This window comes from Gopherus flavomarginatus, chromosome 24 (assembly GCF_025201925.1).
Source record: "Gopherus flavomarginatus isolate rGopFla2 chromosome 24, rGopFla2.mat.asm, whole genome shotgun sequence".
NCBI lineage: Eukaryota > Metazoa > Chordata > Testudines > Testudinidae > Gopherus > Gopherus flavomarginatus.
The window spans coordinates 3,101,061-3,113,088 of NC_066640.1; the positions used below are offsets into that span (position 1 = coordinate 3,101,061).

Here is a 12,028-nt window from a genome sequence, read left to right on the forward strand (position 1 = left end):
AACAATTTATCTCACCAACTAAGCTTTTCAAACATTTTCTTACATCAACAGAAGCACCGCTTTAAGTTATGCAAGATATTAAACCAATATTCATTCTTGAGCTTTTAATCTTGCAAGGCATATAGAAGTCTAAAAGGAATTGGGGAAACAACTTACTAGGAGAATGCATTAAAGTTTTAGAAGACAGAGTTCCAGTTAACTGTTCTTTATGTATAAATTACACTTTTACAATATTAAGCTTTAAAATCCATGCTTGTTACCTTGATTGTTTTTGACTGAAGTCTCAGGCCATTCAGTGTGTTTATTGCTCTTTCAGCATCTTTAGCACTCACATAGTTCACAAAGCCATAGCCTAAGCTGTGTCCTGCATGAAACAACATTTTTTTTACATTAATCCTGATGAATAAAAAGGTGTCACTGTTGCAATGAAGTGAAATACATGTAATAAGTAAAAAAGTATTCAGTCTTTAGATGACAAAACTTCACCTAAAATATACAAAAAACTTAAGAGCTATTCCAACAATCCTGGGTTAAGTTACTCAGGCCTGTCACATTATGTGGGGTGTCTGATGTAATGCTCACCCATTTGCCACTTCAGACACTTGTGTCCCCTTGAGGCTAGTGCATCTCAGATGGCAAATAGGGAGCCTCAACCAGGGCTTTGGAGCTGTGCTCCGGCTCCACTCCAGCTCCAGGCAAAAACCTGCAGCTCCACTACTCTGGAGCTGCTCCAGGCTCCAGCTCCGGGCTCTGCTCCAAAGCCCTGGCCTCAACAATACATTCAAGTCTGAAACAATGACTCAGGTACTCTGTGTCATCTGCAATCACAATCAGCAACTATTTTGTCACCTGGGACAGATCCTGACATGTAACATTTTCTATTTCACTTGTTATCTTCTTCTCCCTACCTTCAATGGGGTGTTTCAAAATCTGTGAGAACAGTTAAACTTCATGCAAAAACAAATGAACCAAGTGCTAAACTAAGTTTATAAATACACAAAGCTTGAAAAAAAAAAAAAGAGTGGCAAGTGAGGTTTGGCAAATGACCATGCACCAGAAAAGGCACAAGATTATCAGTTTCCCTGCTGCTGCAGCAACTGAATCCTCCATTCCTGGAGGCAAGAGTAGAGAAAGAGGGCTATCTTTCACACCACTCTTATTATTTCGTTAATTTTTTCATGCTCTATATACAAGGATGGAGAAAACCTTAGGTCCAAGTTGGTTCATGCCTTGTCTTTTAAAACAAAAAAAGCCCTACTCCTCTGCAGGTATATTACTGGATGTTCATGTCCATTCTTTTCTTAAATTATTCTTTACTCGCTCTTAAGTGTCTGAGAATAAAAACTCAATCTTTAAATCATCTCAGACAGGAGCAAGCTCCCTACCTCTTAGGCCTGTAGGTAAATAAGGCAGTATGCCAAGAACAGTACAGTTACTTACTCTGAAGAAATGAATTCTCAGATAAACATTCTTCAATTTCCCTACATGTCAGCCCCTGCTGAAGTACCAAGTACTAAGCTCACGTTAGGGTGCAACTACTTCCACCAGATATATAACACATTTTAATCTTTTTAAATAATTTGACCTCAATACAGTGACACTCCCCCACTCCCTTCTCAGACTCCCTCTCCTTGCTTCCCAGTCAGAGCCATGGGCTGTGATTAAAGAAAGCTAGGGAAAGATTGTATTATTTTATCTGACAGTCTAGTAGCTCTGCTTTGGTGGAAATGGTTTGGTTTGAGGTCACTAGGGGAGAAGACATGGCTGAGAAAATTGCCCCAGAGGACCTTCTTCTGAATCAGTCATTTCTGGCATGTGGGCTGGTTCCAAAGCAGCCATCACCAGATAAAGAGGGAGCTCTGTAGTGTCCCAGGGCGAGATTCCCTGCAGGACCCATGTATTATAGCAAAATTAAATCCTCTAGTATTTCAAAGTTGAATACACCAAAATGCCAGCTTTCCAGTACCTTCTCTGGACCATTTACAGATAATAGCAGTGGACTCAAACATCGATCCTCTCAAAAGTACCAGTACATCCACACAAGGATGCATGAGATGAACTAACAGCAATATCAAAGAACAGAAGGAATCTCGAGGGGTATAATGATTCAGTGATTATGAAGACTCTTGGGAATAACTATGTATGATACAGGGTTAAATTTAATAAGTAACTACAGCACCCTTTGACATTCTTAATGAAGTTGTACACAATCGACCAGCAAAATGACAATACACACTAGATAAAAGATGCAACAGCCCAACAGTCTCTAAAGCCAAAGAGTACTACTGTAAATTTCACACCTCAATCACAAAGGATCAAATGCTTCTGACTTCTACCAATCTGCTATAGCTCCCAAATGAAATGGGCCTCTCATCAACTCTCCCCACATAGGACTAAACACAGTGTGCTATTCTCTCCATTAATATAGCGGGCATATCCTATTTTTTGTTGAGGATGAGCCCTCAGTGAACTTGAATGCTTCCAGATGGTTTTGAAGGAGAATATGTTATTTATGACAGACAACTCTCTTGATGGCTTGGTACCACTCTATAACAATCTTTTCCTCTTAACTATGGATAATGGTGGCCCCCCAGGTGCCTGCTTCATCCTTGGAGGATACAAAGAATTACAGCTGACCTGTGACAGATGAAGCAGAGATGACAGATGTTTTTAAATCCATATGGTGTGACTATACAGATGGCAAAAAAAAAATCTTGACTTCTACTATAGCATGTGTAAAGTCCTGATCAATGGATTTGGTCTGACTGCAGATAGACTGGCTAATGTAGACTGCCTTCATCTGATTGCTGACGAGACTCTCTCCAATTTGGAGGAAATGTCTCGTTACTTTACAGAAAAAAGTCAGAGGTAGACTGAATTCTCTGTATCTGAGATGATGGGGAAGGGCCTGGAAAGAGATAAATACTAGATTCTCTCTATGGTTGAGTTTTGGTCTGCATCATGCATTGGTAGAACTTCATGCCACAACCTGTTATTTGGGTCCCCGTCCTTCCTGACTGGTACAGACCACTGGAGAGATGGGAGAGGCACTGGATCCTTCACAACTGGAGCATGGTAACACCTCCTTTGAAGAGCAGAGTGTTTAATGCTCTATAGGAAGCATATTTTCAGCTTCTGTTCAGAAACCCACCTCGAAGCAGACTAATCAACTAGTACCTAATCTCTTACCCTTAGCAGAGATTATGGAAAAGGTTACAGTAAAACTAATTTCTCAGTATCTGGAATTTCCTCTGCCTTTTTCATCAGGGTTCCACCCTAGGTACAGAGATTGCCAATCAACACCACAAGTGCAATCTTCTCCTGGAAAAGGATAAAATTCCATAATCCTTGTTATCAACTCTCCCTTCAGCACCACAGATCACGAAGTGTTATGGAAAGCCAACAGGGCTGCTCTTTAGCGGCTGTGTTACTTTTTCTGGCAAGATCCTGAGGGTTCTTTCATGTGAAGTACCACAAAGTTCTATGATGTCACTCAATGAGCATGCTAAATGAGTGGCAAAGTAATATGGCCCTAAATATTTCAATATATTGATGATAGATTTACTGCCATTCCCTACAGCTCAGAGAGTGAAGTTGAGCATCTTCCCTAGCTCTGGACAAGATTGGCTATGGATGAGAGTGAGCTGGATGAAACATATTACAGATAAAAATTGAATGATGTAGTGGGTTAAGGGAAGAAACTGGAGAGGGTGGCTTATGTCGGATCCTCTGAAGGTGTCTGGCCAAAATCAACAGTAAAATTTAAAAATTACAGGTCTGGTTAAATTTCCAGCTGCTGCTAGATGCTCAAACAAGAGCAGTGACAAAGACAGCCTTTTCCTGCCTCTGGCAATGGGGTTGCATCCTTTCCTCTCAGATGAAGACTTTTCCACTATAATCCATGCCTTTGTCACCTTTAGATTGAACTCAATGTGCTCTATACATAGGTTAGATCTTAAATCCATTCACAAGCTGAAGCTAGTGCAGAATGTTGCAACTCGTTTGTTAAAATGGAGTATCTTGCTGTAAGTACATGATGGCAGTGCTCCAGGACCTATCCCTTGGCTCCCAGTTGTTGATTTTGAGTTTTAATGCTATAAACAGGTTGAGATCACCCAACATAAAACACACTTCTTTCCTTGTGCAATCCTGCAGTAGTTGTCATCAGAAGAGGCATATGAACTACAGCGCCCTGGGTACAGAAGAGGGAGCTGGTCACAGATCACCTGCTCTGAAGGTTTCTGACATTGTAATTCACTCCCATCTCCTAGTTCTAGATAGTCCAACTTAACTAACTTTCAGGGCATGCTGGAAAGTATATTTTGAGCAGGCATTTGGAGAGCGCTGAAGTGATTAGCGAAAGTGTTTATTTAGGGGCCAGGAGACGGATAGGGGACAAATTATTTAATTTATCCTACGTTTGCAGGTTGGTGACAGTATGTATGATATTGGGGGGAGAGAATGACTAGAGGAGAACATACTGCTGTATTGATTTTGTAATAGTTTTCATAGTCTATATTTAGTTGATGGAAAGGATAGCAAGACTCTGGATAGACCAGCTTGTGTGTATATTTAAATCCAAACACATTAAATTAAATAAAAAGCAAAAGCAAACACACCCTTTCTTCAGCTGAATCTTAGCCAAGCACAGCACACACAAAAGTTATTTTAGATAAAGTATTACGCTCACAATCAACAAAGAATCTCTTTGTTGTTGTTGTTGTATTCTAACTGCTTCTCTTGAGGCATATGGTATTCCTATGTTTCTGAACATCAATTTTAATTTTAATGAACAAACTCCCCAAAAATGACCTTGTTTGGACAGGCGTGAAAAGCCTGAACACTTGGCCTTTTCAGTCTTTATTGCATTTACAAACAGCAGCACTGAAGTGCTTTATTCAGAGACTTTTTCAGAAATCAAGATCTTCAACTGGCCCAGTCTCCCAGTACCTTCAGGTCAGGCATTAGGGTTCTCAGCTTTTCTAGAAAGCTGTTTCATACAATTAACTTAATAGAAACAATAGCTTCTGGACAAACAGGAACTAAAATAAGTAATTTACATCAGTTCTGCAGTGAACTTGGTAAAGAAGTGTTCAAATATATGGAGTGGGAAAAGGATGTGGCTAGTTAGCCCAGGGGAACGGAATTTGACTTAGGAATAGAATCAGCAATCTTGATTTGCAGCACAATAAAATTAAATTTTAAGTTTTTAAATGTACTTTAAGACTAGCGTGGTTAAAAAAAACTATAAAAGTTGGGTGGGTACAGGTTTTGAAGAAATTGCAGTCGAAGAGGTGAGAAATGTGTTACACTTAGAAAACATGTCCAATTTTTAGACTACAGGCAATTCATAACCACCAAATAGTTCCATACGTTTACATATTTGGTTGAGCAAAGCAAGGCCTTACACTCAATTCAATGGCATTTCTCTGTCTGTAATGTGATAACTTTTGAAAACTGCACTGGCTCAATTCCAAAATGTGAGGGAATGTTCCAGGTATCAATTTGCCAAAATTGGTAAGATTCTGCACAAGTCAGAGAAGCCTGATATCCACTGATCTAATTCTTATGATTACACAGGCTCTGGATACAAGGGTGAGGTCAATGCCCTGAGGGGTTAAGGTGAGATATTGGGACTCGAGAACTTCTCTCTGCAGCACCAAATGGGCATTCTGTGGACCTAATTTAAGTGAAAATTAGGCTTGCTGGAAGCCTCTCACACATTCACCCACTGGGCCCCTCACATCCACTCCAGCCAGGTCTGCTCCCAGCTGGGAAACTCACCCTGGGGCAAGAACTGGCCCGCAAGAGGTCAAGGGATCCAGCTTCACCTACATAAACACTGAAGTATGTAACCCTCTAGATATTACCAAATGATTCTTTAGGGCTTCCTAGTATGAAATGAAAAAGTGAACAATGAATCTTAAATTAGTAGCCACTGGACTACTGGCAACTTCTCAATGGAGAAGGAAATTTTTTTGAAAATTAGACAAATGTTAATAAGTATGGGTGTTAAATTATTAAAAAACAGTCACAATTAAAAGCAATTTTAGTCACAATGTTAAATAACAGAATACCAATTTAAATTTGTTATAAATATTTTGGATGTTTTTCTACATTTTAAATATATTGATTTCAATTACAACAGAATACAAAGTGTACAGTGCTCACTTAATATTTCTGATCTTTTTAGTTTACAGATATTGGTAAACAAAAGAAATATTTTAAATTCACCTCATTCAAGTGCTGTAGTGCAATCTGTATTGTGAAATTGTAACCTACAAATGTAGAATTATTTTGTACATAACTGCACTCAAAAATATATTATATATATATATACAAAAAAATAACTTTAGAGGCTACAAGTCCACGCAGTCCTACTTCTTGTTCAGCTTAATCATTAACACAAACAAGTTTGTTTACATTTATGGGAGATAACACTGCCCACTTCTTATTTACGATGTCACCTGAAAGTGAGAACATGCATTCACATGGCACTGTTGTATCAGCACTGCAAGGAATTTAACTGCCAAATATACTAAATATTCGTATGCTTCCATGTTGATGATGGGTTCTGCTTGATAATGATTCAAAACAGTGATTAAATAGCAACTATTTTTTAAAATTTAGATACTGTAATTTGTTTTGCATTAATCCCTTGCATGAACTGTGGTTAATTTGACAGCCCTAAAATTAAGTTTTGCTGTAACTGAAGGGTTAACTCATCAAGTACATACCTATACAAAAATATACACAAAGGAAAAACACACTTAAATATTTAGTTAGAATATGCAGAGAGACTTAATCCTTATGGGAAAGTGGAGAAAGGAGGATCCAGCCTCATGGTCCCAAATTCACCTACCCTTCTTGCCAAAGTGATAGCCACAAGGAAGGCAATTTTCATGGAAAGGAGGGACAGAGTAGGAAGTTAGAGGCTCAAAAAGCTGTTTCATCAGTGCCGATAAACCTAGGTTAAGGTCCCACTGGGAGGGGGCGATAGGTTGCATGGTGAGAAGGTTCTAATGAGGCCTTCCAAAACCTAGCAATCAACAGGTGTGTAAATACGGCGTGTCCTTCCACAGGGCGGTGAAAAGTGCTAAACTGCTGCTAGGTGGGCCCTGAGAGAGTGGAGGGAGAGACCTGGTGACTCCAAGCACAGGAGGTAATCCAAAAAACCTTCACCTCTTCTAGGAAAAAAGTCCTTTCTGTTGGGCCCAGGTGGAGAAGCAGTTCCACTTGGCCCAGAAGGAATGCCTTGTGGACTCCTTCCTGCTACTCAAGAGGTTGTCCTGCACTTCTGATGAACACACCCATTCTAGAGAAGATGCCCATCTAAATATCACACTGTGAGGTGAAGTGTCTGCTGATCAGGATGTCTGATCTTCCTATTATGTTGCATTAGCAGTTCAGGGAAAGTGGGGAATGGGAAGTGGAGGGAAGCTGACATGCAGAGAAGGTTGGGAAACCAGAACTGTCTGGGTCACAGTGGGGCAATCAGGATAACCATTGCTCTCTCCTGCCTGATCTCATGGAGTACTCGTGGCAGCAGTGGTGGTGGGGAAGATGTAGTTGATCTGGTCCAACCAGCAGAGAATGAGTGTGTTTCAAGTGGAAACCAACACTGCTCTAGGAGAGGTATGTGCCTTGGGGGAGACAAAGAGGTCCCTTGTCGGAGGCCCCCCATTTGTTGAAGATGTCACTTACTATGGTATCATGGAATTTCCACTTGTGATCAGTCATGAACTGTCAGCTGAGAGAGTCTGCAATCACGTTCTCAGTCCCTGAAGGATAGGTTGCAGATAAAAGGATCTCGTGGACGATGCACCAATATCACCACAAATAGAGCAGTTAACTTCATGCCCCCTTGTTTGTTGATGTAGTAAACAGTGGTGGTGTTGTCCAGAATGATAAGAACATGATGGGAGCAAATGGATAGGAGAAATGCTTGGCATGCCTTCCTTACAACTCTGAGTTCTAGAATGCTGACGTGCATCCTGAATTCCTGAGGGGTCAATATTCCCTATGTTATGTGACCTCCCCACTTATGAAGGATGTGTTGGTGCCAATCATCTTGTCCGGAGAGGATGGGAGAAAGGGGACCCTCACACAGACCTGTTGGGGATCTGTCCACCACTGGAGGGAAGAGTGTACTTCAGTAGGAACTATCAGTATCAGATCCATGGCATGGCACACGGGTGAGTAAACTCTCTAGAGCCACATCTAGAAGCAGCAACAATGGAGGCGAGCCAAGACAGTGATGTATGTGCCCAAGGCCATATGGCCAAAGAGAGATAGGCAAGTCCTGACTGGGACAGAAGGACTGTTGACTACTCGGGCTAGGAGTTCCTGCAGAGAATGGAATATGTTCCTTGGTAGGTATGCTCGTGCAATGATTAAGTTGATGGAGGCCCCTATAAATTCTAGGGACCATGTGGGGTCCAAAGTTGATTTTTCAGCACTGATGCTGACCCCAAGGGATGAAACGAGTCCAAGTAACATGGAGGTGGAAATCTGGACTTCATCTGTGGACCATGCTGCTAAGAGCCAGTCATTGAGATAGGTGTTATGGGGTCCTTGTATTCCGCTGAGATAGGCCCTTATGATGAAGAAAGCTTTGGTGAAAACCCTGGGAGCAGTGCGAGTCCAAATGGCAGGACCCTGTACTGAAAGCGCTGAAGGCTCACCATAAACATCAGGAACCTTTGGTGGGGCGGATGAATGTTTATATGAAAATAAGCATCCTGAATATTGAAAGCCATAAGCACATGCCTTCTTCGAATGATGGGATGACAGCTGCTAAAGGTGACCATATGAAATTGCGTTTTGCAGATAAAGCAATTGAGATGATAGAGATACAGGATTCGGCTCCACCCATCCTTCTTTTGGGGTATCAGGAAGTAAACTGAATAGAAAAGTCCAGAGGAACCCACTCCATTGCCTCTCTTTGTGGTCAGGAGGCCACCTCCAAGGCAAGGATGCTGTCATGAGTGGTCCTTCAGGAGGGATCAGGGAAGGGACTGTGAATGACGCAGCATAAAGAACATGATCATATAGCCCTAGTGGATGACTTTTAGCACCCACCTGTACAGTAACTCCTCACTTAAAGTCGTCCTGGTTAACACTGTTTCATTGTTACCTTGCTGAACAACTAGAGAACATGTTCGTTTAAAGTTGTGCAATGTTCGCTTATAACCTTGATTGGCAGCTGCCTGCTTTGTCCACTGCTTGCAGAAAGAGCAGCTGTTGGTGCTAGCTGGTGGGGGCTTGGAATCAGGGTGGACCAGCAGTTCCCCTAAGTTTCTTGTGCGGCAGCCACCCAGCAGGCTAATCAATTGAAAGCAGTTCAGCTGTATCTCCTCCCACTGCCATGTGCTGCTCCTGCCCTCTGCCTTGGAGCTGCTCCCAGGAGCCTCCTGCTTGCTTGGGGGGGGGAGGGGGAGAGGATGAGGGGGATAATGTCAGGGTGTCCTCCCTCTCCCCTGCTCCTGCCCTTGCTTACCCCATCTCCATAGAGCCAGGGCAGGGGGGAGAAGAGAGACAGGAGGACACACAACAGGGCTCAGGACAGAGGGAGCTTGCTGGGAGCAGCTGCTGTCTCAATTTGCTGATCTACTTAAAAAGGCAATGGACTTAGAGTGCGGTCAGTGTACTTAAAGGGGCAATGAACATCTCTCTCTCAGTGTGTATGTGTGTGCGTGTGTGTCTCTGTCTGCCATGCTATCTCCCCTCCCTCTATCTGTGCTGCCTTGTAGAATGTGAGGCTACATTAACAACGTGTTAATACTTGAGGGCTCAGCCGAGTGCTAGTTCATCATTTAGTAGTAAGGCAGTCCCTGGGAAATATCCCACCCTCTGACTCCACCACCTCAACTAAGCTTCACAGTCATCATTGCTGTGTACAGTATTAAATTGTTTAAAAGTGTGTGTGTGGGGGGGGAATAGATAGTCTTGTCTGGTGAAAAAAAATTCCCTGGAACCTTACCCCCGCCCCTACCCTTACATTAATTCTTATGGGGAAATTGGATTTGCTTAACATTGTTTTCGCTTAAAGTCAGATTTTTCAGAAACATAACTACAATGTTAAGTGAGGAGTTACTGTACGTTGTTATTGCGCTCCAAGTTTGCAAAGAGTGCTAGATGACACCCAGATGGGGTGGTGTGGTTGTATGGCAGCAGGCAAGGTGGCTAACAGTTCTCTAGAGTTCCTCAGAAATACCTTTTCTGTACGAGCTGCATCTGGGAGGAGGAAGACTGTGAAGGTGGATCCTGGAGGATGAGATTTTTGAATCTTCTGATGCTTCCTTGGTGTTTCCTAAGGCTGTTGATGGAAAAACTGGGAGGTTCTGTAATGCTGTGCGAGCTGCAGCAGTAGAAATTAAGTTTCAGCACGTGTAAATACTCAAAATGGAATGTAGTTCTCAAAATCTTGAGGGTGCGGAGGGAATCAGGTCTTTGATGGTATTTTGTACCTGCTTGGGTAAACCAGACAAATGGAGCCACCACTACCTCCTCATGATTATGTGCCCATGGCCATTTAGTTCGATGAGGTATCTGCTGCATGTACCTCTAACTGGATTGAGGTCCTAGCTACCAGCTTCCTCTCCACAATTATTGCCTGGAATCGGGTCTGATCCTGTTGTGGCAGTTTCTCGGCAAAATCCTTCAATTTTCTGTAATTCAGGAAATCATATGTGGCCTGATCATTTGAAATCCTGTATTGAAGGCTGGCTGAAAAGAAAACTTCGCAGACTGAAAGGTCCAGTTGCTTGCCCTTCCTGTTGGATGGGGTGAAGCACGGATGCTGTTACCCAGCCCATTCTGTCACTGCATGTACCACAAGTTAATTGGGAGGTGGATGTGAGAACAGAAACTCAGACCCCTTGACTGGTACATAGTATCTTTTTCTGCCCCCCTTTCGGGTAGGCGTATACCAAACTGTGTGAGCTGGCTCAAGGATGACATCGTTGATTGATATTGAGGCCAAGCAGAGTCGCTCTGAGAGAAGTATATCCAGCAGCTTATGCTGAGTGTCTTGGATCTTCTCCAGGGGAATGTGAAGTTCTCCAGCCACTCCACTTAGGAGATCCTGGAATTGCTAGTAGTCATCAGAAGATGGGCAGGACGTTAAAACCACTGCCACATCAGGAGAGGATGATGGGAATTTCTCCTGTTCCAGCAGTACCGTCTGAAACGCTCATCTTCCATTACAGGTTCCAAACGTTAACTCGAATGCACCTCAGATGGTGAAATATGTGAAGCCTTCCTGACAAAATGGACAGGTTCTGAGAGAAGGTATTGGGGCCAGGATCCCCAATAGGGCCAGAAGGATGGATCCAGAGGGTGCCAAGGAAGGCCCTTTGGTGCGAGGAAGCCAGTGGCTCCATAGCAGCTGGAATGGAGAATACTGTCATAATATAGAAGCCCTCAGTGCATACTCATAGTGGCAGAAAGGGATAGATGGTCCCTAACCCTCATCCAAGTTCTTTGAAGATGAAAACTCGGAGACCAGTTCCATCAGCAGTACCATCAGAGCTGGCAGAAGCATGTGCACTGCTGGAGTGAGGGGAGAGGAGTGCCTCAGATGTGGCATGTCTGATGCCAGATATAATGTCTCCCTGGAAGTAGAGGGCTCCAGAAAGCATGGGGACCTTGGTACTCCCAGAACAAAACACTTACTAGGGTTCTGGTACTTTTCCCAACCTCCCTGGATTCAAGACTGTTTCCTCAGTCCCCCAAACCAAAATGGGAGCGGTGGTCTTCCTTGAAGCTTATGGCTCTCTGGCTCTGAGCGATGCTAATGTTGGCTTGTGTATGCCGGTCCACACTCAGTACTGGTGGATCTGTGGATTTATGCAGCTTCTTTTCATGTTTGTGCACTTTAGGTTGCACTCCGTCCCCATGACTAGAACTCACAGAGGGAGTCTCTCCCTTCTTAGGTTTAGAAGAAGACATACTGCCATGCTTATGTGCACGTCTCCTTGTCTCCTAACTAGGTCCCGGCACGTGGTCCACAATGGTGGTACTGCTG

At 42.9% G+C, this 12,028-nt stretch overlaps 1 protein-coding gene across 4 annotated transcripts in view; it reads right to left on the minus strand.

The window, feature by feature from the left end:
* ELAVL1 (ELAV like RNA binding protein 1) overlaps positions 1-12,028 on the minus strand; it is a 79,558-nt gene that overhangs the window by 23,923 nt on the left and 43,607 nt on the right. For all 4 annotated transcript variants that reach the window (XM_050933807.1, XM_050933806.1, XM_050933808.1 and 1 more), the window contains one exon: positions 261-364. In XM_050933807.1, the coding sequence (XP_050789764.1) occupies positions 261-364 (104 nt within the window). The remainder of the gene's footprint in view (positions 1-260; positions 365-12,028) is intronic.